The 27,486-nt window shown below is 43.6% G+C and overlaps 1 protein-coding gene across 3 annotated transcripts in view; it reads left to right on the top strand.

Moving 5' to 3' along the window:
* Nucleotides 1-20,238, top strand: part of SLAIN2 (SLAIN motif family member 2) — a 70,050-nt gene extending 49,812 nt beyond the window's left edge. For all 3 annotated transcript variants that reach the window (XM_045019882.1, XM_045019880.1, XM_045019881.1), the window contains 2 exons: nt 15,261-15,582; nt 17,437-20,238. In XM_045019882.1, coding sequence (XP_044875817.1) covers nt 15,261-15,582; nt 17,437-17,503 — 389 coding nt within the window. In that variant the 3' untranslated portion in view covers nt 17,504-20,238. The remainder of the gene's footprint in view (nt 1-15,260; nt 15,583-17,436) is intronic.
* The last annotated feature ends 7,248 nt before the right edge of the window (nt 20,239-27,486 follow it).

The following is a 27,486-nucleotide window of genomic DNA, read 5'->3' as shown; positions in this document are numbered from 1 at the left end:
CCTCCCTTCCCAGTCCCTCTTAAGGGACCCTTTGTGACGGGTTGGGTCACAGAAACCCCCTTGGGACTGTCACCTGATGTTCTGAGACTACCTCTGAGCTCGTTTTCCCTGCCAGCTTGGGACTCCAGAACCTTGTCTTGTTGAGCCAGATACACTAATGTGCTGCAACACAGACCCAGGGTCTGACCCACGTCCCCAAAGCTGCAGACTTAACTGAAAACGGCTTAGCAAGTGCTCCTGTCTCTAGCACTCAGACGCCCAGCTCCCCATGGGATCCAAACCCCAAATAAATCAATTTTACTGTGTAAAAAAGCCTATAGAGGGTAAAATCATAAATTGTCCGCCCTCTGTAACACTGATAGAGAGAGATGCACAGCTGTTTGCTCCCCCAGGTATTAATCACTTACTCTGGGTTAATAAGCAAAAGTGATTTTATTAAATATAAAAAGTAGGATTTAAGTGGTTCCAAGTAATAACGGACAGAACAAAGTAAGTTACTAAGCAAAATAAAACAAAACATGCAAGTCTAAGCCCAATACATTAAGAAATTGATTACAGATGAAATCTCACCCCCAGAGATGTTCCAATAAGCTTTTTTCACAGACTGACTTCTTCCTAGTCTGGGTCCAGCAATCACTCACACCCCCTGTAGTTACTATCCTTTGTTCCAGTTTCTTTCGGGCATCTCTTGGGGGTGGGAGGCCATCTCTTGAGCCAGCTAAAGACCAAATGGAGGGGTTTCCAAGGCCTTTTATAGTCTCTCTTGTGGGCAGAAACCCCTTTGTTCTTCTGTGCAAAATCATAGCAACAAGATGGAGTTTGTAGCCACCTGGGCAAGTCACATGTCCATGAATGATTCAGCTCTTTGCAGGCTGACACCTTTGTTTACATGTTAGTTTGAATGTTCCCAGAAAAGCTCAGATGTGGATTGGTGTCTCCCAAAGTCCATTGTCAGTTAAGTGTTTCTTGATTGAGAACTTACTGAGAAAAGTCCTTTCTCAAGAAGATGACCAAATGCTTCACTGAGGCTACTTAGAATCAAACACATTGAGATACAAGTACATAGCCAATATTCATAACTTAAAATACAAAAATGATACACATATATAGACAGCATAATTATAACCAGTAAACTACAACCTTTCCATAGACACCTCACTTGACCTCCTCTGTACAAGACCTGGTGCAACCATAGGACCCTGGTTGCAACAATGATCTATATGGTCACAGTTTGTCAGTAATGTCACACCCTTCTCACGAGAATCTGCTTCACCAGGAAATAGATCTGTTACACTTTGGGGCCCTAGAGCCAGTCCTGCTGCAACTCAGAAGCCAGGAGTTTTACTCCCATTATTTCCTGATCCTCAAAGCAAAGGGAGATTGGCGGGCCATTCTAGACCTAAGGGCACTAAACAAATATGTGAAGGCACAGAAGTTCAGTATGGTCACCCTTGCAGCCATTATTCCAGTTCTAGAGCAAGGAGGTTGGTTTTTGGCCTACAAGATACCTACTTCCACATCTCAATACAACCATCGTACAGGAAATTTCTATGGTTTAGTTTTGGGCAGGACTATTGTCAGTACACAGTGCTCCCATTCGGCCTCTCATCTGCATCCAGAGTATTCTCCAGGGTTCTTTCTGTCATAGCAGCGCATCTGTGAACACTGAGGCCTTGTCTGCACTACAAGACTATTTCGAATCTACTTAAGTCGAATTTGTGGATTCGACCTTATGAAGTCGAATTTGTGTATCCACAGTAAATACACTAATTCGAATTTCTGAGTCCACAGTAAGGGGGCTGGCGTCGACTTTGGAAGCGGTGCACTGTGGGAAGCTATCCCACAGTTCCCGCAGTCCCCGCTGCCCATTGGAATGCTGGGTAGAGCTCCCAATGCCTCCTGGGGGAAAAATGTGTCGAGGGTGCTTTTGGGTAACTGTTGTAATTGAACCGTCAATCACACCCTCCCTCCCTGAAAGCTCCGGCGGGAAATCTGTTCGCGCCCTTCTCTTGTCAGTTACAGCGCGTACGCCACAGCACTGCGAGCATGGAGCCCGCTGCGATCATCGCTGCACTTATGGCCGTTGTCAACTCCTCGCACCTTATCGTCCACCTCTTCCACAGTCAGCTGCTGAGAAATCGGGCGAGGAGGCTCCGGCAGCGCGGTGAGGAGAGTGGCGCAGACCTCTCACAAAGCAGGGTACGCCACGCCGTGGAGATCATGGTGGCAATGGGTCAAGTTCATGGTGTGGAACGGCGATTCTGGGCCCGGGAAACAAGCACGGACTGGTGGGACCGCATAGTGCTGCAGGTCTGGGATGAATCACAGTGGCTGCGAAACTTCAGGATGCGTAAGGGCACTTTCCTTGAACTCTGTGACTTGCTGTCCCCTGCCCTGAAGCGCCAGGACACCCGGATGCGAGCAGCCCTGAGTGTGCAGAAGCGAGTGGCCATAGCCCTCTGGAAACTTGCAACGCCAGACAGCTACCGGTCAGTAGCGAACCACTTTGGCGTGGGCAAATCTACCGTGGGGGTTGCTGTGATTGAAGTAGCCCACGCAATCGTTGAGCAACTGCTCTCAAAGGTAGTGACTCTCGGAAACGTCCAGGACATCATAGATGGCTTCGCCGCGATGGGATTCCCAAACTGCGGTGGGGCTATAGATGGGACTCACATCCCTATCCTGGCACCAGCCCACCAGGCCAGCGAGTACATTAACTGAAAGGGCTACTTTTCAATGGTGCTGCAAGCACTGGTAGACCATAGGGGACGGTTTACCAACATCTTCGTTGGGTGGGCGGGCAAGGTTCATGACGCGCGTGTGTTCAGGAACTCTGGTCTGTTTAAACGCCTCCAGGCAGGTACTTTCTTCCCGGACCACAAACTAACGGTTGGGGATGTGCAGATGCCTACAGTGATCCTCGGGGACCCAGCCTACCCGCTAATGCCCTGGCTCATGAAGCCCTATACAGGCGCCTTGGACAGAGAGAAGGAACTCTTCAACGGCTGAGCAAGTGCAGAATGGTGGTGGAGTGTGCTTTCGGACGTCTCAAGGGGAGATGGCGGAGCTTACTGACTCGCTCGGACATCAGCGAAAAGAATATCCCTGTAGTTATTGCTGCTTGCTGTGTGCTACACAATCTCTGTGAGAGCAAGGGCGAGACCTTTTTGTCCGGATGGGAGGTTGAGGCAAATCGCCTGGCTGCAGTTTACGCTCAGCCAGACACCCGTGCCGAGAGAATATCCCAGCGGGAAGCGCTGTGTATCCGGGAGGCTTTGAAAGCAAGTTTCCTCGGAGAGCAGGGTAACCTATGACTCTCCACTTGCTTTCAAGAGAAACTGACCCTGGGCCTGTGTCTCTATGTGTTGAGTGAGATCTGCGGTTACATACCCCGTTCTCCAAGTTTCCCCCACTTCCAAAGCACGTTTTAAAGCAAATTAATTGTTACACTCATTATTAATAAATGTTTGTTTTACTTTGCATTTCTGTTCAGGTGTTGAAACATGGACGCCTACTGTGCTGGGCACGGTGTGCACTGATGTACAGACCGCTTGTTCCATAGAGGAATGACATCCTCCTGCTCCTACATAGGTCTCTGGGGTGGGGGACGGTTGCAAGTGGTTGTGCATGGAGGGGAGGGATTGCAGGAAGGGGTGGGTTTGCAGGAAGGGGCGAGTGGTGCCTTCTTTGGATAGGGGTTTGGATGACGGCAGTGGGCTGCGGGTTTGGGCATAGGAAGGGGTGAGGGGTGTGGGGGAAGGGTGAGTATCTGTCCGTGGATGAGGGCTCTTGTTGGGGCTCAGGGCAGCGGAGAGGCTCGTTGCTACGGTGGAAGTGCATGGTAAGGGCAGCGTGCCTTAACATTAAGGGGGTGGCAGGCGCTAGGACCCTGGACAAGCATACACATCACAGAATGACCCGGGGCAGCATACACCACACAGAGTGACCCTGGTGCCTACTGACTGCAGTGTGTGTGTGCCCTGCAGTTGATCATGCCCCCAAGTCTGTACCCTGGTAATGTAGGCTATACCGTGCAATTATAAATCCCCTCCCCCCCATACACAAAAAAATCCTCTGACACGAAAGACGTGACCGAAACAGTGAATAACAGCAAACAGCTTTTAATAATCTAATACACAGTGGGGGGATGAAACTTGGATTTGGGACTGGGTGAGCCTGTAAGGGAAGCACTTCTACAAATGTATAGCGTGAGAGGTGTGTGGTACATTAGCACTATGCAGTGGTGCAGTGACAGTTCTCACGGCCCCTACCGCCCCTCCGTCTTGTACTTTTGGGTGAGGGGGGGGTAGGACTTCTTGGCGGGGGAGGGCGGTTGCAGATACACTGTAGGGGGGCTCTGTCCTCCTGCCTTCGGTCCTGCAGAACATCAGCAAGGCGCCGGAGCGTGTCTGTTTGCTCCCTCATTAGCCCAAGCAGCGTTTGAGTCGCCTGCTGGTCTTCCTGCCGCCACCTGTCCTCCCGTTCGCTGTGTGTGCGATGCTGTTGACATAGGGTCTCCCTCCACTGTCTCTGCTCTGCCGCCTCGGCTCTGGAGCAGGCCATCAGTTCCGCGAACATCTCGTCCCTAGTCTTTTTCTTTCGCCGCCTAATCTGCGCCAGCCTCTGCGAGGGGGATGCCGGGGCAGTCCGGGAAAGAGCCGAAGCTGTGTGATGGGAAAAATAACTGATTTCCTTGAACAGATACATGTTTGCGAACAGTGAACACAGTCTAGTCAGTTTCTCTGAACAAGACCATACAGGGCAACAAGTCTCACGAGATCTCAGGCCAAGTTTGAGATTTCGGAATACGCTCTCATTGGCTGCGGCATTGCACAGGAGAGCGGACAAGTGGGGAGAGACAGCTGAATCCGTCTAGCAGACAGTCCTGGTAAGCCTTACAGTACATTCTGCTTATCAGTTAATGGATAGCTGTGCCCTCCCGCTAAAGGCAATCTGGAAATCATATACTCTGACCCTTTTCCAGCCACTCCCGCCAGTGCACGGGAAAGATCAATGTATGCTTTTCCTATGTGGCCTACAACACGTGGCTGTTAAGCGAGGGTCATTGTTATGCAAAGTAAAAGTCAACCATTCACAAAAGTAACAATACACTAATTGCCCTAATTAGATGCAGCATTTCATGAACGAGATCACCCTGATGCGGGTCTCTCGGAGTCACAAAGAGCGGATGCTAAGGGAAGCCCTGCAGAGACCAGGACCATATGCGGCCATGCTTGTCGAGGCGATGATTCCCATCTACATAAGGATGTCCTGGCGCGGAAGAGTGTGCTTCCACGGAGCACCCAACAAGGCACCTCTCCCCAGGAACCTCCTGCGGAGGCTTTTTGAGGACCTAAATGAGACCTTTCTTGAATTGTCCCTGGAGGATTATTGTACAATCCCTATATGTGTGGACCTACTTTTCATATAGTTTTTCATTGAAAATTTTATATATAGTATTTCTATTTTTTTATACCTGTTTTATAAAAAATAAATGTTTACATGTTTCTAGCACTTACCGCCTGATCCTTCCCCTGATTCAGAGTCCGGGTTAACGGCCGGGGAGGGTTGGTAGGGGATCTCTGTGAGGGTGATGAAGAGATCCTGGCTGTCAGGGAAAGCGGTTTTGTGTTCGCTGTCGCCTGCGCCGTCCTCCACAGACCCTTCCTCATCTTCCCCATCGGCGAACATCGAGGAGGAACTGTCCAGGTTCACTATGCCATCCACTGAGTCCACGGTCACTGGTGGGGCAGTGGTGGCAGACCCACCTAGAATGGCATGCAGTGCCTCGTAGAAGCGGCATGTCTGGGGCTGGGCTCCGGAGCGTCCGTTTGCCGCTCTGACTTTTTGGTAGCCTTGTCTCAGGTCCTTGATTTTCACGCGGCACTGCATTGCATCCCGGCTGTATCCTTTCTCTATCATTGCTTTGGAGACCTTCTCGAAGGTCTTTGCATTCCGCTTGCTGGAGCGCAGCTCCGACAGCACAGACTCCTCGCCCCACACACCGATCAGATCCAGGACTTCCCGGTCTGTCCATGCTGGGGACCTCTTTCTATTCTTGGATTGGCCGGACTCCTCTGCTGGAGAGCTCTGCATCGTTGCAGGTGCTGCGGAGCTCGCCCCGATGTCCAGCCACGACGTCAGATTCAAAGTGCCCAGACAGGAAAATGAATTCAAATTTTCGCGGGTCATTTCCTGTGTGGCTGGTCAGAGAATCCAAGCTCCGACTGCTGTCCAGAGCGTCAACAGAGTGGTGCACTGTGGGATAGCTCCCGGAGCTACTAAGTTCGATTTGCATCCACACCTAGCCTAATTCGAGCTAGCCATGTCGAATTTAGCGTTACTCCACCTGTCGGGGTGGAGTACCAAATTCGAACTAAAGAGCCCTCTAGTTCGAATTAAATGGCTTCCTGGTGTGGACGGTTGAGCGGTTAGTTCGAATTAACGCTGCTAAATTCGAATTAAAGTCCTAGTGTAGACCAGGCCTGAGTATTGTTATCTACTTGTATCTGGATGAGTGCTTCCTCAGGGCTCCCTCATTCGAGTATGCAGTAAAAGCCATCCAGATGACCATATGCACATTTGAGCCGCTGGGCCTGCAACTCAACATACAGAAATCGACACTGACCCCAGATGGCAACTGGAGTTTATCAACACCAAACTTGAAACAGTACAAGTGAGAGCGTTTCTTCCGCTGCACAGACTTGTCACCCTCACGGGTCTCATAGAGACAGTCCAGGCCAGTCCCAAACACTACCTGCAGCTACTAGGTCATATGGCAGCATGCACCTTCATCACTTCAAAATCCCTCGAACACCACTAATCAAACTCCTATCAGCGCTTTCCACAGTAAGGCACTCTCTTGGGTGGTGGAAAGACCCATCCAACATTCGAGCAGGCGTTCCATTTGTGCAACCGCCACTAATGTTGACTATAGTGACAGATGCCTCCCTATTAGGCTGGGGAGCCCACCCACACAAGCACAAGATTCAGGGCAAGAGGTCCTCCACAGAAGTGGCCTTCTATATCAGTCTTTTGGAGCAGAGAGCAGTCAGAAATGCCTGTGCACGTTTTCTGCCATTCATCAAGAACACCCACACAAACATCATGACAGACAGTATGATATTTATGTTTTACATAAAATGCCAGGGGGTGCCAGATCTCCCTCCCTCTGCATAGAAGCACTCAAACGTTGGAACTGGTGCATCCATCATAACGTGCTAGTATCAGCCTTCTACCTACTAGGGATACAGAATGTGATAGCTGACAGTCTCAGGTAGATCATTTCTCAAGACTACGATTGGGAATGAACTTAGAGGTGCTTCGCAACGTATTCACCCCAACTACAGATCTCTTTGTTATTTACTGGCACAAGAAATGTCCTCGTTACTGCCAGAGCTGTCAGGGCGAAACATTCACTGGAAGAAGCCCTCATCTTCCCATGAGACACTGACTTCTTGTATGCCTTTCCCCCATTTCCTCCTCTATCCAAAGTCTTGTTGAAAATTCAACAAGGCAAAGCGAGAATTATTCTGATTGCCCCCTTTTGGCCAAGACAAGTCTGGTTCTCTTACCTAGCATAGATGGCAGTATGTCCTATGTTTTCTCTTCAGCTCATTCCTCACCTTTTCTCTTAAAACAAGAAGCAGATCCGCCACCTCCATGCTTGGCTCCTTCTTAGCTCCAAGACTTGGAGGTTGAATGCTCTGATGAGGTGAAAGATGTGCTGCTACACAGCCGAAAGTCAACCACTTGATATACTTGCCTACAAAAATGGAAATGATTCAAAGTTTGGTGTCATTCTAAGCACATAGATCCGGCCTCATCCTCCCTCCCCTCTGATTTTAGATTACATTTTAGACTTCAGAAGGTCAAAACTCTCGCTCAGCTCCCTTAAGGTGCATCTTGCAGCCATAACGGCCTTCCATCATCAAGTAGACAGATACTCCGTGTTCATACCTGCTGATGCATAGATTCCTTAAGGGCATTGGGAATATGTTCCTGCATGTGATACCACTTGCTCCAACATGGGATCTTAACCTAGTTCTCAGACCTCTGACTAGATCTCCCTTAGAGCAAGTTGCCATGGGCTCATCTTACACCTGTCCATGAAGACAGCATTTCTAATTACTGTTGCCTCAGCTAGGTGCATAGGAGAAATAGCAGCCCTGATGACACACGCACCATTCAAGATCTTTTTTTTTTAAAAGATAAAGTAACTGAGGCCACATCTCAAGTTTCTCCCTCCACTTTCCATATGAATCAACAGATCCAGCTCCCTGTTCGTTTTTCCCAAATCACATTGTGACAGCAGGGAGGTAATTCTGCATATACTAGATGTTAGAAGAGCACTACCATTCTACTTGGACAGGACTAAGGACGTTAGGAAATCCCCTAAGCTCTTCCTTTTGTTTGTGGAAAGAGCCAAAGGTTCTGCAATATTGCCTCAAAGACTATCCAAATGCATCTCTGGTGGCATTCATCTATTATCAATGGCGCAACCTGGTGTCTCTGTCGAGTCCATATGCACTCCATGAGGTCAATTTCTACCTCAGTTGCATTCCTTAGGAACATCTTTATCTCAGAAATCTATAGAGCAGCAACCTGGGCCTCTGCCCACACTTTTGCAGAACGTTAGGCAGTTGCTGGAAATTCATCCTCTGACGCCATCTTTGGCTCATCAGTTCTCTGTAGTAACAAACTGCACTACGATATCCCAGCTCTCCAGGAGAGATACTGCTGTGAAGTCACCTAGAGTGAAGTCACCTAGAGTTGAGCACCCATAGGGACACTACAGTTACTTATCTTGTGCAATAACGATGGTTCTTCGAGATGTCTGCCCCTATGGGTGCTCCACTACTTGCCCTCTTTACTTCGGCATTCTCAATGTGGGGCTCTGCAGTAGAGAAGGAACTGAGTGGGGTTTGCCTGCACAGCACTGCATAGCCTCGAAACAGACCATGAGGGAGGGACAGTGCATGTGCGGGCTGAACTGCTACCTAAAATCTCTGATTAGAGGTGATGGGGCACAGATACACCTACAGTGGAGCACCCATAGGGAGAGACATCTCGAAGAACCATTGTTGTTGCACAAGATGAGTAACTTCCTCATCCCAGAACGTCATTTATTTTAATAACTATTTAGGAAGTTTTAACAGGTGTATAAATCATTGTCATGTAAATATCAGAACCAGAACAACCATTACAACAGTGAGCTTATTTTTTGTTTAGAGAAACATTTACTAACAGTGGTACTTTTTATCACTTTTCTGATTGTACTTCAAAGGTCTTAAAAGGACAATCTGTTTAGGAAATATTTTTACTGATACTGGTATTTCAAAGTGCATAACACAACTGTAATATCTCTTCGTGCAAGGATTATCTTAGTTCATTATGTAGAATAAAACAAACACCCCTGTGAAATAACCAAGAAATTGTATTTAACAGTTAAACTGAACTAGTTTATACAACTTGATCAAGATCACATAGCAAGCCAGTGATAGTCAAAACCCAGATTCCTGACTGTTCCTATTCTAACCAGGTGACCACACTCTGTTTGTTCATACTGATCAGAATCTCTTCCAATCAAATTCTTATGATATATTGATCTTTGCCTCTATGGACTAGATTCAATTTTCTGGAGTGTATATAACACTGAGTGTCTTTCATCTGACTTCAGCATGATTTAGACAATTTTAGCCTCATAATATCCTGATGAGAGAGGCAATTATCCCCATTTTACAGAAGGAGAAACTGAATCCCAAACTAATGACTTGTCTGATGTCATACAAAAAGTCTATGGCAGAGCTGCAATTAAAAGCATGTCTCCTTACTCCCAGACTGTAGTGGCTTCATCCTTGTGCTTTAGCTAGAAGCTCTAATCATATCTTATTAAAGGGATGAAGTTACTTATATGTAAGTAGAGTTCTCAAACACTCTCATTTTGTTTAATTCAACTGCTTGTGTTAGTGGTGTGTGTATATATAGCACTTGAATTGTATATGCCCCACCATTGTACAACAAGCAAGTCTTATTAATTAATTCAAGAGTTTACTCCTTTGTTCTTCTGTCTTCAGGGAACTCTGCTTACAGGTAAGTCTCCTTTCTATTCTAAAGATGCCAAACTGACTTTTATTAAACATTGTTCAAAAGTATTCTCTAGGCAAAGTACTCTTGCTACATGGAACAGAACTATTAGGCCATCTGCCAATAATTATGTCATGGTGGCTGTGGTTTGGAGTTAATCAAAGAATGCATTATTTAAACCAAGTGCTTTGCCTTGTTAAGAACTTTTGCTCTCAGAACAAATACAACTGTTAAAAATAAGTGGACAGTGTGGTGCTGTGGTGACTGAAGTATTTTATGAATTCATAGCTCAGACTGGAAGCCTATTCATAATATTGTAGTTCAGAAGAAAACTGACTTTGGGGAATTGGGAGGTTTACATTATTTTATTGGCTGCATATCTCTACTGGAAACTTGCAAACCATCTCTAATTATGTCATATTCTTAAGAATGTTACTACTTTACAAGTCCCATATTTTGCCTAGAAACCCTCTTCCCTTTCTGCCTGCAGGAGAGTATCTCAAACATCATAACAGACCAAAACTAAAGGCCATTTAGTGTGATGTAAGAGCAATGATCCTTGGCTGGTTTAAAACAGTGTAGTCCAGGTGATGAATGTGATGTCATATACATGTTCTACAACTGGATGAGATCTATCAAAGATTGTAGGAAAGTTTTGTGTTTAAACTATTGCATGAGTTAGACCTTTTGCAATTTCAGTAACACCCTTAGGTTACTAGCAGTATTGCATCTTTAAAAAATAGAAATCTTTATTAGTTAAAGCCTAATCCTCCAGATTTGTGCCCCTCCTTGGGTCCATGCAGAATGCTGCTGCTAAAATAATCTCCCTGTCAAGTCATTCTGTCCACAACACTCTTTTTTTTCCTTTGAATCCCTCTTCTGGTTTCTTCTTCTCCACTGATCAGTTATAATCTGTTCCTTGGGGTTAAGGCTGTACATGATGTAACTCCCTCCTCTGTTTATCTGCTCTTCTAGCTCATTGCATTGTCCATATCTAGTGATTCTAGCCTCCACCACTTGTTTGTTAGCTTCTTGCATAAGCAGCTTCATGCTTTATTCCAGGGGTGGGCAAACTATGGCCTGTGGGCCACATCCAGCCTGCGGGACCATCCTGCCCGGCCCCTGAGCTCCTGGCCCCTCCTTTGCTGTCCCCCTTCCCCTGCAGCCTCAGCTCGCTCGCTCTGCCACCAGTTCAATGTTCTGGGCGACAGGGCTGTGAGCTCCTGGGGCAGTGCAGCTGCAGAGCCCAGCCTGACCCTGTGCTCCAAGCAGCGTGGTAAGGGGGCACGGAGCAGGGGGGGTTGGATAGAGGGCAGGGAAGTTTGGGTGGTCAGGGGGCAGGGGTGTGATAGGGGTCGGGGCGGTCGCATGGGAGGAATGGGGGTTGAATGGGGGAAGGGGTGCAAGGGGGGAAGTCGAGAAGGACGGGGGGTTGGATGGGGCGGCAGGGGGCAGTCAGGGGCAGGGGTTCCAGGGGCAGTCAGGGGACAGGGAGAAGGGATGGTTGGATGGGGCAGGGGTTCAGGAATGAGAGGAGGGGTTGGATTGGAGGGGCCAGGGGTGGTCAGAGGACAGGGAGCGGAGGAGGGGTTGGATGGGGCAGGGGTCCGGGGTGGGGAGAGAGATAGGAGGTGGGGGCTGGGCCATGACCCCCTCCCCTAACTGGCCCTCCATACAATTTCCGAAACCCAATGCAGCCCTCAGGCCAAAAAGTTTGCCTGCCCCTGCTTTATTCCCTACTACCCACTTCCTTATCGAGAGAGCCACTATTTGCTGCTTCAGATCCTTCCTGAAGACCCACTTCTGCTATGTGGTCTATGGAAAATGGCCTGTCTGGAGGCCAATGGAAATATGATCATATTTTTGTGTGCATATAATACTGTATTAAATATAGATCTTAAACAGCAACTTGCAACCTACTAATTGTGTATCTAACTAATTTGCAACCCTATGCCCCTATTATTATTCTAGTTGTTCCCTCCCTTTGCTTAACCTTCTTTGTTTGAATTGTCAACTATTGCCTTAAAGAGAGAGTTTCTACCCCACAGAGTTTATTAATATCTCCTTCAAGTTTGTACTGCATCTATCACAATGGGGAGCCAACCATGATTGTGACCTCCAGCAGATACAATTGATGACAAATTGATATAGTATATTCACTTGTTGAACACCAAATTCACAACAGCTACATTCACTTGTTGAACACTAATTTTACTATAGTATTTTTCTGAATAAATTTTATCTGTTAATTTCCTGTGTCTACCTTATCACTCAATCCACCTAAAAAGGTGATAAGCTAATTTTAAGGCTAGTGGAATTCTGTCAAGATCTCAGGAAATAATTTGGTTCAAATATTCTGTTTTACTTTTTTTAACAGTATTAAGGCTAAATAAATACTAGACTGTTCTATTAATGGCTTTTAATATTTTATTTGGAGAATAAAGTTTAAGATATATTGTACTAGTGTCACACTAATGCACTACCAAGAATTGTTTACATGCATCGGTGACACTGGTAATTTAAATATTCTTTAGTCAGTATCTTTCTATAGATAAGACGGATGACAAAAAATTATTGCTAAATGTCTAAAATGTCAGCAACCTACGATTTAGTGTCGTACGATGCACAAGGGAACTCGTGTTAGGGTAACTCCTATTATACGAGAAGTTTCAGGGGGAATACTCCCTTTTAACACACGTCAGAAAAGCAAGTTAACAGATATTAATACTGTCTACACTACAGCTATGCTGGCATAGCTCCTTAGTATAGGCTACTGACAGAAGGAAGACCACCTCCCAACATTGTTAGCTATGTTGACAGAAACACTCTTCTTACAGGCATAGCTGTTCCTGCACTAGAGGTTTTGTCAGTCTGGGTTTGGGTGTTTTCATACCCCTCACCAACGTCACTATGCCAACATGAATTTAAGTTTAGACCAAGCCACTGTGTGTAAACTTTATGAAGCTTCTTGAACACCAAGAGAAATAAGGCATAAAAGTATTGCATGTCTAAATGGTTAAGTGAAACAAACTGCAAATGGGACTTCCTTGGCTTGCAGATTTTCCCAGGAAAAGTTTGATAAAGGGGGGGAGGGATAGCTCAGTGGTTTGAGCATTGGCCTGCCAAACCCAATCCTTGAAGGGGCCATTTAGGGATCTGGGGCAAAAATCTGTCTGGGGATTGGACCTGCTTTGAGCAGGGAGTTGGACTAGATGACCTCCTGAGGTCCCTTCCAACCCTGACATTCTATGATTCTGAATTGCCACTGATACAAAGGGCTTGGCTACACAGGGACACTCAGAAAAGTTAATCAGAATTAACAAAAGGTGTGAATTTTAAAAAAAAAAGTTTGATAAATATCTTGTTGGGAGGAAGGCTGTTAGTCATGATTTTCTATCTGTATTTTAACTAAATGCTCTAATATATTCGCTTTTAGGCTCATATTCTGAGGTTTATGGTAGCTCAGACTTTAACGTTATCAAATCATTATGCTTGGTCTTAACCTGTGATTAATGGACTGAGTTAAGAGGCGAGGCTTAAGAGTAACCTTTAGGTTCCTTAGATTTTTTCCTTAGCAAAGTCTCATTGCATCAGAATCAGTATACAGAATTAGAAATGCATGTGTAACTAACCTTCAGCAATAGTACAGCAACCTAGTATCTTCAGAACTTCCATTTAGCAATGTGCTTTTTTTAAACTTTCTTACTGAGGAGTGCAACACTTCCATTTAAACGAATCCAAAGCAACTATGAGTTGTCATAAATTTATTCTTGACAGATACTTCTATTTCAAATATTGTTTTGAACAGAATACTCTTGCAAAAGTAACCTAACATAGGTACAGAATCTTTCTTGGCGTTTATCATGATTGATATAGAGAACAGTCTTGTTCATGGAATCCAAAATATAAACTGTTAACGCAAGGTGAGTGGAGTTACAGTCCTGGGATGTCAAGATCCTCAAGTACTACACTTAGGAAGGAAAAGTCAAATGCACAGATAAAGAATTGAAATAACTGACTAGGCAGCGATACTGCAGAAAATGATGGATCACAAATTGAATGAGTCAACAGTATGCTGTTACCCAAGAAGGGAGGGTGGGGAGAGGAATTGTCATTCTGGACTGTATTAACAAATGTCATTTGTAAGACACAGGTGATAATTGTTCTGCTTTACTTGGCACTCTGTCTACTTTTGGGCACCATACTTTAAGAAAGATTTGAACTAATTGGAGGAGAATCCAGAGGACAGCAGCAAAAATTGAAGTTTGGAAAACCTAATTGATGAGGACAGCTTGAAAGAATTGGTCATGTTTAGTCTAGAGAAGAGAAGGCTGAGGGAGGACAAGTCTTCAAATATGTTCTCCATGCCAAATGAAGGTAGAAGTATTAATTGGCTTAGGTTGCAGGAAGGAAAGTGTAGGTTGGATATTAGAAAAAATTCTCTACGTATAAGGATAGTAAATCACTGGAACAGTTACCTAGGGAAGGTTTGGAATGCCCATCCTTGTAGCATTTTAAGAACAGGTTAGACAAGCATCTGTCATGGATGGTCTATATCTACTTAATGCTGCCTCAGCATGAGGAGATGAACTAGATCCAGGGGTTTTCAACCTTTTTCTTTCTGATTTCTCCCCCAACATGCTGTAAGAATTCCATGGCCCGTCTGTGCCATGACAGCTGTTTTTCTCCATATAAAAGCCAGGGCCAGTGTTAAGGGATAGCAAGCAGGGCAATTGCCCGGGGTCCCAGGCCACAGGGGGCCCTGTGAAGTTAAGTTGCTCAGGCTTCAGCCTCAGGTGGTGGGGCTTCGGCTTTCTGCCCTGGGCCTCAGCATTAGACTTGCTGGCCTTGCTTGGCAGACCCCCTGAAACTTGCTTGTGGGCCCTGGACCCCTGGTTAAGAACCACTGAACTAGATGACCTCTTGAGGCCCTGCCCAAGGCAACATTTCTATAATTTCTAAAAATTGCAGCAATTACTTGATACTAGCAGGTTATCTGACCTCCCCTTCTCCATGCTGTTTTATTGGCTACATTCCAACACGTACTATTTTGTTGTGTTTACCTTTTCCATGTGAAAATTTGCATTCCCTTTTATTAAACTGTCACTCATAGCCGTAACTCAAGATTATGTCTAGTGAAAGTGATTGATTGTTTCGTGTATGTCATTTTCCAGTACCTTCTCCAAGTAAATTCCGGCCCCCTGCAGCACCATCACCTCTGGCTCTCCGACAGCCAGTGAAAGCATTTAGTAACCATGGACCTGGTTCTGCTGCTGCTCCTCCAGAAGCTACACAACTGACACACAGCAGTTCTTCACCAGGACCTCTTGCAGTTCAGAATTCAGGCTCTCCAAGCCCTGCTAGCAGTATCAACAGTACTACTCTTACCAGACCGGCAGGGACAACGGGGGTGAGGAGTGGCTTGCCCAGACCTAGTGCCCCTTCTGTTGGGGGCATACCAGTGCCTCGCAGCAAACTTGCACAGCCTGTTCGCAGGTGAGTAATCTGAGGGGGGATTTTAAGTTCTGTATTCAGAAACTAATACTTTCCTTAACACTTCTTTTGTACCTTGTACATTACTACAGAAAACTAGAGTAACTATTAACTTTAAAAAAAATAGTCCATTCTCCTGTCATAATAAATGATACTCCCGTCCACCCCTGCAAAAAGAGCTTGTATCAGATGTAAAGCTGATAGTGTACTTGGATTGTACTATTGAACGTAGTGTAGAACTAAAGTTCTTTAATTTTAAGAGCGAGTATTTATCCCCACAGACAGACCCACACATTAAAGGTACATGCACTAGACAGTTACTTTAAGAAATGAGTAAAGAAGCAAAAGACAAATTCAAAAGCAGTGTTCAAGTTTAAAAGATAAATCTTTTGGTGCACACTGCTAAACAAAAAATGGTGATCTGCTAAACAATTCACATAAATCATGTGAAATACACTAAGACGTCCATAATGATGCTCGTAAAATAGTTCAGTCCTTACCTGTTTTTTATTCTGCTGTGAATAAGAAGTTCTGTTTACTGTTATGTAAGTTCAGATGCCAATCTTAGCTAAATGTTTGAATAGAAACAATAATGTGTTCAGAGACTTGTATTCAGTTCCAAGTTATCAACTATTGAGCCTTAAAAGGAATGGGCAATCTATGCAGATTTTATTAATACTTGGCTCTTTTATGGAGCCTTTCTTAAATCATCTCAAAGTGCTATACAAACAGAGGACACCTGAGGTACCAAGAGGAAGTAATTGCCCAAGTTTTCACAAAGGTCAGTGGCAGAATTGGAACAAGAACTGAGATCTCGACTTGTAAGTCCATTGTCCTCCCCAGCAGGCCACACTGCCTTAAGTGAAATACTGTAGTGATTTTAAAAATGAGGAGTCCTTGTGGCACCTTAGAGACTAACAAATTTATTTGGGCATAAGCTTTCATGGGCTAGAGTTCTTCGTCTCTAAGGTGCCACAAGGACTCCTCATTGTTTTTGCTGATACAGACTAACACGGCTACCACTCTGGAACCTGTAGTGATTTAGATATTTAGGAAGAGGAACACACCTCAGGTGTGTTTGCTTATTTCTAAAATCTGTCATCAGGGTGCACAGGTCTCCTCACATGTGCATTAGAAAATAATTTAACTGTAGCTGTCATGCTGAAAATACATTTCTGCCACTGGGTACAATGGAAGTGCAGTGTCAGACTGTTAGTCCGTCTTCAGTATTTATTTAACAATCTTAAAATGTAATAAGGCTGCCTTATTTCTGACTGCAAACTCTTAATACTGGTCTTAACAGTCTCTTCTTAATGCCTCAATCACTATCGCATAACTGATCTCATTTTACAGCAAGATGTCCATCCCCATTACCAAATCAAATGTTTATTGTATCTAAACTTTACAATTATTTTAGTGTTTTTATGGTGAGAAAGTGATTTTCTTTTTGAAATTTTGAATTACTGGGCTGAACAAAATGGATGGAGTTGTCCTTTCATCAATAAGGATTTGCCTGCTCTACTGTAAAACAGATGCATGTCATCAGATTGGATTCATGGTTCCACAATGTGTGTAGTTTTATGAAGTTCTCTACGTTTAACCATTTACATATATGACTGAACACTTCATTAAAAACATAAGTTGTCAAAACATAAAATGTTAAACCTTGAACTTAGTATTTATTTTTTAAGTGCAATGTAATATAGTGACGCTTCTGAAACAAAATGGTTAAAGCACATAGTTTAGTTTTCAAGAAAAAATAATTCTACTCTTATGTTAAGTTCATGTATGTTAATGATTTGAAGCTTGAACAAATTAAGTGCAAACCAAACTGAAATAAATCTCATTTTATTTTAGATCATTACCGGCTCCTAAAAGCTATGGCAACATGAAAGACGAGAGTTGGAAAGATGGCTGCTACTGAACTGCAAAGCTTAAAAATGCAAAGTTCACTGGTTATTGGACACTCCTTCACCAAGCTTGATATGCAGACTGTTCAGATGTGACTTTCAGGATTTGTAAAATCCCAGACCTCTGTCTTTAATTAGCACAAACTGGCAGAGATTTTAAAGCAGCACTTTAATGACATTTAACATCATATATTTGGTGATCATACAATCTCTTTTACATGGAATCGCTGTCATTTCTAGGGTTTTCTGTTCATTTGTTTTTGCTTGCTAAAAATTGTATCAATTTGAGCATTTATGACAATGGCCAATGTTTGGACAAAAAAAACCTAACAAACGCCAAAGAAATGCCCAAGTTGAAAAACAGCAAGTAAAATAGCAAACTCCAATGTTCAAAACTTCATATTCAGGCATTTAATTCAGCAGAATGATTCATTGGTAAATATGTACTATTTAAACATTAGCATGTTAATCAGAGCCAAAGTTCTGATTGCGGATCACTACAGTGCTAATGAAACACCTGCTTAAAACAATTGTAGAAGGTTCTGGTTGGAAAAAGTGGTACATATATCCTTCAGAAAGAATCCAGCTGTTCTCTCTGGAGGTATCCTAGAGTTGGTAAATAGTAGTCATGGCATTGTTTTATCATTAAAGGTTTGGATGTAGCAGACAAACACACATTCAGTTGGTGTAGGTTGCATCCTTTTTGTTTGACATATCAATTTTATGCGCTCTTATATTTTGATTGCCAAAAGGGCTTAGTATCAGTTGTACAATCTTTCTAAACCTTATAGTTCCTGGCTCAGGAAAGATGGCCTTTGCTTTTAGCACACTGCTAACTATTTAGGGAAACCTTTTTTATAGCAGGTTTCCTTGAAAAGGAAAGAGCAGCTAGTAGTAACCATTTGTTCTGATATCATCACACCACAATGCTTACAGCCTGGAACACAATTGTATATGCTAATAATTAATGAGAAGGAAAGACAACTATGCACTTGTAACATACATATTGTAAGGAAATGAGTTGTACTGTTGATGCCAAATGATATTCATTTAAGTAATGTTTCATGGTATGAGGCAGTTTTCTGTATCCTACTTTTTACTTTTATCCATTTCTTAAATTGGTTTATTTTAAATTGTAAATATTTTTGCAGATATTGCCCATGTTACTGTTTTAACTATGTACTTTGCCTTACATATCTGTATCTTACCTTGTTTGGTGACAGAGTATGAAATCTGCTACATATGTTTACAAACTATTGAATTCCTCTAGTGGCTCTCAGACTTACCTATTGACATTTACATTGTTTTCACCTATTCTTATTAGCAATCTTGCTAACATTTTACTCAGTGGAAAAATTCTTTCTTACAATTAACATACAGACTGCTTTTTCTGTTCTATTTTGGAAGATTTGTAATATAAAGGTTTAAAACTAAAAATGTGTTGGGAGGGTCAGTTAAACAGGGAGTACTGTTTTTTGTGTGTAGAATTTTTCAGGACAAGATTTCTGGATGCGTTGTTTGCAGCAATGGCTAACATGATGGTATCTTTTGTACAATGACTGGAGAACACTAAAAGCTTTACATTGGATTGGATGGTAGGTAGCTTTTAACCCCATTAGTACCAGCACTTTGAAGTGTAAGTGCATTTTGACTCCCACCACTAAGAGGATAATTGATCCCAGAATTCCAGAGAACTCTGGACTTTTGGACCAGTGTTAACTTTACTGGATGAAAAGCCATGCAACACTACTTGAGATGGGAAAAGCCAAATAGAAAGCTTTAGGGACTAGACTGCAACTGTGACTACTCAAGCAGCTGCAAGCACAATTTGTATCAATAATGAAAAGACTTCATACCATGGTGACTAAGATCTCTCAAGTGTGACTACCCTCTGAAGTCAGGGCATCAAATATACTGTAATTCAGTAGGAAAACTGCAGCAGGGGTTATAAAAGAGCTACCTTGCACTATTCGACCATTACATGCTACTGATCTAGGCTTCAGTCATTTGCTGGCATACAAAACGTATTTCAGTTATTGGTATCTCATGTAACTACTATAAGAAACTATCCAGCCTCATTAACAAAGCCCAAACATTTGTTTAAAATGTTACAAAGCAATGCTGCAGTCTTCAGTAAAAGAGAAGGGATTTTAATTGGTGTTTTTTATTATGAAAATATTGAATTGACTTTTTTAGTTTTGAAAATCAGAAAATTCAGATGAAGATATTCAGGTTAATTTTTTAAATAAAGGCTGCATCAGAGTATTGTGTACATTATTTATTTTTTTAAATTCCAGCAGTTACCTTCAATAAGTGATGAAGGTATGTTGTGCTTAAGTTACATAAGCATCCTTTTATCTGCTGTTCTACTCCCACAGAAATATAGCTAATAATTTCCCGAAGGGAGAAACAATCTGTTTACTAGGAAGCCTTTGAGCAGTACCAGTTTCTCAATATCAGGAAATCCTAGATCTTTCTGTGTTTAGAGATTCAGATATAGTGCGGAAGTGTGGAAATAGGGATTTGATAAACTAGTGCCTATGATTTACTTAACTTATGTTTGATATAGTAGTAAGGGTTTTATGAATGTGGATTATTTTTGTGCCAACAGCTCAGAATTGTCATATGTATGTGGGCAGAAAGACTTGAATTCTGCTTCCAAAGTTATTTAATTTTTCTGTGTTTGAATGTTTTTGTAAGTGTTAATAAAAGTGTAAAAAATTGAAAAATATAAATATTCTTACCCACAGAGCACTTTTCTTGTGGATCATTTTTCTATAAAACCTATTTGTTTGAAAGTTTCAACTCTCTAGCGAGCATTCTAAATGTGTATGAAGTTGCCAAACTCTAAAAATCAGTTTTTTAAATTGGGGATTGTTAATAGCTTACTTAAAAATTAACATTAGATTTCAGTGGCTCAGTAATTAGTCCTATTGCTTATTGGCTCTCTTAATTAATGTGTTGAGTCTAATTGGTTACATATTTCGGCCTCAGTCCTGTTCATCTGTGGTTTTAGTACAGAAGATGGAAATTAGACTTCTATTAAATGTGAAGGCCTCTATTTTTGATCTTATGCATTGTCCTTTCAGATCACATGAAACTGGATTCAGATATTTATCCAGCCTGAATTGTGCACATGCAGGTCCAGATAAATGATCTGGGAAAAGGGGTAGACAGTGAGGTGGCAAAATTTGCAGATGATACAAAATTACTGAAGATAGTTAAGATCCAGGCAGACTGCAAAGAGCTACACAAGGATCTCTCAAAACTGGGTGACTGGGCAACAAAATGGCAGATGAAATTTAATGTTGATAAATGCAAAGTAATGCACATTGGAAAGCATAATCCTAACTATACATATAAAATGATGGTGTCTAAATTAGCTGTTACCACTCAAGAAAGAGATTTTGGAGTCATTGTGGCTAGTTCTCTGAAAACATCCACTCAGTGGTAGTCAAAAAAGCTAACAGAATGCTGGGAATAATTAAGAAAGGGATAGATAATAGGACCAAAAATATCATGTATATCATCAATAACAGGATGCTGGGAATCATTAAAAAGGGGATAGAGAATAAGATTGAGAATATCTTATTGCACTTATATAAATCGATGGTATGCCCACATCTTGAATACTAGTATCAGAGGGGTAGCCGTGTTAGTCTGGTTCTGTAGAAGCAGCAAAGAATCCTGTGGCACCTTATAGACTAACAGATGTTTTTGCAGCATGAGCTTTCGTGGGTGAATACCCACTTCTTCGGATGGGCATCCGAAGAAGTGGGTATTCACCCACGAAAGCTCATGCTGCAAAAACATCTGTTAGTCTATAAGGTGCCACAGGATTCTTTGCTGCATCTTGAATACTGCGTACAGATGATGTCTTCTCATCTCAAAAAAGATATACTGGCATTAGAAAAGGTTCAGAGAAGGGCAACTAAAATGATTAGGGGTTTGGAACGGATCCCATATGAGGAGAGATTAAAGAGGCTAGAACTTTTCTGCTTGGAAAAGAGGAGACTAAAAGGGGCGGGATATGATAGAGATATATATATAAAATCATGAGTGAGGTGGAGAAAATAACTTTTCCTTATTTACTTACTTGTTCCCATAATACAAGAACTAGAGGCCACCAAATGAAATTAATGGGCAGCAGGTTTAAAGCAAATAAAAGCAAGTTCTTCACACAGCGCACAGTCAACCTGTGGAACTCCTTGCCTGAGGAGGTTGTGAAGGCTAGGACTATAACAGCGTTTAAAAGAGAACTGGATACATTCATGGAGGTTAAGTCCATTAATGGCTATTAGCCAGGACGGGTAAGGAATGGTGTCCCTAGCCTCTGTTTGTCAGAGGGTGGAGATGGATGGCAGGAGAGAGATCACTTGATCATTGCCTGTTCTGTTCATTCCCTCTGGGGAACCTGGCTTTGGCCACTGTCAGAAGACAGGATACTGGACTAGATGGACTTTTGGTCTGACCCAGTAGGCCCATTCTTATGTTCTTATATTCTTCAATACATAGTGTGCCCTTAATTTTCACTGTTGAATTGGCAGTAAAACTAGCTAGTGAACTTCCTTGAATAGTCCAGGTTGGCAAAAGATATTTCCAAGTTGTGGAAGCCAATAGCTTTTTACTTAACCAGGTCCAAATTACATTAGAATTCTAAATATATGGAACCTTATGCACCAAGAGATGACTGGCCAGGAGATAACATTTATAAACCCAGGAAGTACATTAATTTGTATCTTTGCTTCTTGTACCAAACAATCCTTTCTAATGTATTAACCACTTTATTCTGTTCTGCTCCACCTATTTGTGACTCCCTCTTCAACATCCAGTTAGGGCGTCTTTCTGAGTTTGGGAATTTGCTCCATGTTATACATTCTGGTGCAGGTGAGTATATGTAAAACCCCATGTCCAGTAAAAGACCAAATTCTGCAGCAAGGTTAATTTAATGATATCCAGTTAATACCCTTCATGCTCATCCGACCCACAACTAAAACATACTCTCAAAGATAGCTCATTTGAAAATACTCATTCTAGAGCAAAAATACTGAATTGGATGGTATCTGGTGAAAAATGCCAAATTCCTTCACAGCACAGCCACTATCGCCAGAGTGCCCTGAGTATCATGACTGGGGCAGTTTACATCTCTGAGCTGTTTCAGGCTCTTTGCAGATGCAGGGAATAAATTCACATCCAGTCAACATTTTAGAGATTATTTTCAACCATAAAACTGGAAACTTAATTTTAAAAAATGAAAGTGGGTGTTCTGGATCACAACTCTGCTGCACTGTGGGTGTATTCTGTTACAAATTCTTCAGTCATGGAATCCAGGAGCCGCAGGGTATTTGCAAGTTCCCTTATAATGCCATCTTTTTAACCTTGTTTCTGGCATCGGTATATGTAAAAATCCTATATACGTCATCTTTTCTCCAGCACTGTACAAAAGTGTAATAAATCATTCATCATTTCTGCATCACACCAAAAACTCAGCACATTAAGGCTGCCCTCGACACTTTATTTGTGGTTAAAATGGTGACTTAGAACTGTTGTATTGTCTTCCAACTATGGAAAGGGTTTATGATGCTGGACTCTACCTTCCATATATTACACTTCTAATAGCTGATTTATAGTCCACAGTTTGTTACTAAACTGCACAAACTCTTCATAGCCCTTTGGCATACTCCAGCCACATTCCATTGAATAATTTTCCTATCCCTCTAATTGTGTCCCTTCAACTCATTTAATCACTTGACACTGGATCTTCCTCCTTAGTTATGTACAAGGATTGTAAAGAAGTGATGTTAACCATGCAACAGATGTAAACATTGGACCTATTTATAAATTTATTTTTGACTATGTTAAAAGTAAGATGTTGACACTTCTTCCACTCTATCAGGTTGCTTTCATTTAAAGTTAGAGGGCAAAGCATTTTCAACTACTCTAATTTGAGCACCTACCGCACACTTATACCAGTGTAATATTTAACATGTTCCTATACAAAAAGCTCATCCAATGCTAGAGTGACATCTACTGGTAGCATTGCTGTAATCTCTTGTCAAGAGGACACATATCTAGGTCAGCTTTGTCTAGATCAGGGGTTCTTAAACTGGGGGTTGTGACCCTCTCAGGGGGTCATGAAGTTATTATGGGGGGGGTCGTGAGCTGTCAGCCTCCACCCCAAAACCCGCTTCACCTCCAGCATTTATAATAACTATTTTTAAAAGTGTTTTTAATTTCTAAGTGGAGGTCTCACTCAGAGGCTTGCTGTGTGAAAGGGGTCACCAATACAAAAGTTTGAGAACCACTGGTCTAGATGGACTAGGTTTAAGGCTAGACATCACTGTGACCCAAAAAAGCCTTTTCCCTCAATCTTGCTGAATTCAGTATTTTCCTTGTCTATCCTCAACCCGTATTTAATGGCATTTTCAAACCCAACAAAAGTTTCAGCACTGAATTTGAAGGCTTAGTTAAAGTTGTTCTACTACAATGTATTTATCAAATACTAAAATTTCATAATCAAATTCTAGCTTCATCTTTTCTCCTCTCCCCACAAAAGCTTTGTGAAAAGAGACTACCATCAGGCTACAATGCTACAGTTTCGAGTGCAACAGAAAAAAAACATACTCTTCTTTCTTCCCACTTCCTTATTCAAGGCTGGTGAAATGTATCTATTGGTTGAACTTTACAGGTTGGCTGACCAAGCCATCAAGTGACACAGTTGGTTTGAAATCAGTTTTCCCTTTTCTGATGAACCCCACCAAGATGTGTTTTTTATTCGCTTTGACATCTTTGTCATGGGGCCTATGTGGCATTTTATAGAGTTAGCAGCACCACTAGCTACTCCACCACCCACTGTTGACATATGTTGGGGTTGATCTGAGACCGCTTATTGAATATTTGCAGCTGTTCTGCATTATCTACAGGATGTTCTATCTACCACCCAGGGATGTGCCTCATGGGAGCTGGTTGCTCCTTCACAGGCAGAGAAAAACATACCATAGCCTTTTTTTCCCCTTGTATGCTCAAATGAGAAATGCCTAGTGTGGGTTGCATGTCCTAGCTAGCGACACTTATACCACTGAGATTTAGCTAAGGCCCATCAACTAGCTACAGAGGTTCAGTCTGTGGCCTAGTGTAATTTACAACCCCGAGTTAGGTGCCTAAGCTCTATATATGGAAAGTGCCTAATGGACTTCATAGAAGCCAGCCTGCTGCGTGGGCAGCTGCCTAATCTAGCCAATAGGACGTGCCAATGAGCATGGTGTGGCCTAAGCCCCACCCCTCTAAGGCACCTAGCTACGCAGGATCCAGCGGCATGAACACTCCAAGTGCCTCAGCAGGTCTGTCCTCTTTCAAGCAAAACCAAGGAGGTGCTGATACCATTCTTTTAGCCTTTATCCCAGTCACCAGAGCACTTCCCCAGGGTGTGGGAGACTGGGGCTCACTTCTCCCTGCTGATGTGGAGAAAAGACCTCCCAGGTGGTTGCCCTCATCCTCCTAATGCAGGGATGTCCCAACCGAGAGAGAGAGAGAAACAGCATGGTTAGGGCCCTACCAAATTCATGGACATGAAAAATGTGTCACGAACTGTGAAATCTGGTCTTTTGTGTGCTTTTAACCCTATACTATACAGATTTCATGGGGGAGACCAGTGTTTCTCAAATTGGGGGTCCTGACCCAAAAGACAGTTGCAGGGGGGTAGCATGGTTATTTTAGGGGGCTTGCAGTATTGCCACCCTTACTTCTGTGCTGCCTTCAGAGCTGGGTGGCCAGAGAGTGGTGGCGCCCAGATCTGAAGGCAGCACAGAAGTAAGGGTGGCATAGTATGGTATTGCTACTCTTCTGCGCTGCTGCCTGCAGAGCTGGGTGGCTGGAGCATGGCAGATGCTGACTGAGGGCCCAGCTTTGCAGGCACCAGTGCAGAAGTAATGGTGGCAATACCATACCCAGCCATCCTTACTTCTGTGGTGTGCTGGCGGCGGTTCCCAGCCAGCAGCCACTGTTCTCTGGCTGCCCAGCTCTGAAGGCAGTGCCGCTGACAACAGCAGTGCAGAAAGCAAGGGAGCAGTACTGCAACGCCCCATACAATAACCTTATGAGCCCCCACAACTCCTTTTTGAGTCAAGACCCCTACAATTACAACACCGTGAAATTTCAGATTTAAAGAGCTGAAATAATGAAAGTTACGATTTTTTAAATCCTATGCCCATGAAATTGACCAAAATGGACCCTAAATTTGGTAGGGCCCTAAACATGGTGCAACAAACCCTATCTCAGCTCCATCCAAAGGAAGCATCACCCTCATACTGGCCATACCCTCACTGAGCTGCTCAAACCACCTTTAGAGCCAGAGGTGTGGCCCAAATCAGATACACCACAACCAGGGGCGGCTCCAGGCCCCAGCACACCAAGCGCATGCTTGGGGGCGGCTTGCTGCGGGGGGGCGCTATGCCGGCCGCCGGGAGGGCGGCAGGTGGCTCCTGTGGACTTCCCGCACGCCTGCGGGAGGTCCACCAAAGCTGCGGGTCCAGAGGACCCTCCGCAGGCACGCCTGCGGGAGGTCCACCGGAGCCACCTGCCCCCCTCCCAGCGACCGGCATAGCGCCTCCCGCGGCATGCCACCGTGCTTGGGGCAGCAAAATGTCTAGAGCCGCCCCTGACCACAACAGAAACTCTGGCCCTGTATACACAGAGTTATTATGTGTTTCCATTTACTGGCACCTGCTCCAGCATCTCTGAAAATGTGAACAAGGGCAGAAAGTACATTTAAATAAAGCAAATTATGGTCTCCTCTCCTCGCTTCCATAGTTCAGGAATGATAAACTCTTTGTCCTTGATGAAACACTGAAATATTTGTACTGGCAAGGAAAAGTGTCTGGGCCACTGCAGGGGGCCTCCAATAAGGCCCATCTTTATGCTCGTATCCATATTTCCTTCTCTTACAACAAGCGTCGCCTCTGCACCTCGTCCTGATTTCCCTCACTCCCCCTGCACTATCTTGGGTGCTTCCTAATCATTCCCTATAACAACTTGAGGACTTAGGCTCAGCATTGCAGCATCTACTTTTTAGGGACCCTGCCCCTCAGTGGAATTCACACCCATGAATTAGGCTTCCAGGTTCCCTTTCTGGTGCAAGGGGAGGATTAAGTACCTATGGCTCTATGTCTACACTACAAGTTCTACAGCAGCACAGCTGCAGCTATGCCACTGTAGTGTGGAGACTGCCTACATTGATGTAGGGGCTTTTCCACTGATGTAGTTAATCCACCTCTCTGAGAAGCAGTAGCTAGGTGGGCAGAAGAATTCTTCCAGGTGCATCTATACTAGGGATTAGGTCAACCTAACTACAGAGCGAGAGTGCTACGTCAATCTAGTTTTTAGGCGTAGATCACATCTAAGAATGGGATTCACAGAAGCCAGAAAGCTAAGCAGGGAGCTGCCTAAACTAGCCAGTAGCAAATGTTAAGGAGAGGGGGTGGGCCGTAAGCCCAAGTAAATGCATAACTTTGAACCTGGTCCTCGGAAAGAAAGCCTGGGCCTGAGAGGCATCAAGTACTACCCCTATAGATTCTAATCTTTGCACCAAGATCAACATCGAATTCTGCTCAGTGCCCAACAGGTGGCTCGTACTACATTGACGTTGTGCTGAACTTGAGTTCACGAGTGGCACTTGATCAGCTAATCGTCGCGGTATGAGTAAATCGGGCTTCAGTGCCCAAGGTGGACTGCGACTACTGCCATGCACTTTGTGAAAATTCACAGTGCCTCCTACAGGCCAAAGGGAAGTGCTGTAAATTGATAGTGGTTCTGGCTCACCACAAACCTGAGGAATCTCCTGTGTCCATGGAAGATGAAGATGTGGAAATATGAGTCCTTTAACTCCAAGGCAGCATACCGGTCTCCTGGATCCAAGGAGGGGATTATGGAGGCCAGGGAGACCATGCGGAACCTCAGCTTTTTGAGATACTTGTTGAGGTGATGCAGGTCTAGGAGGGGT

This window comes from Mauremys mutica, chromosome 5, assembly GCF_020497125.1.
Source record: "Mauremys mutica isolate MM-2020 ecotype Southern chromosome 5, ASM2049712v1, whole genome shotgun sequence".
In the NCBI taxonomy this organism is placed as follows: Eukaryota; Metazoa; Chordata; order Testudines; family Geoemydidae; genus Mauremys; species Mauremys mutica.
Note: the sequence above shows the minus strand (reverse complement) of the source record. Positions and strands in the feature narration are given on the sequence as shown.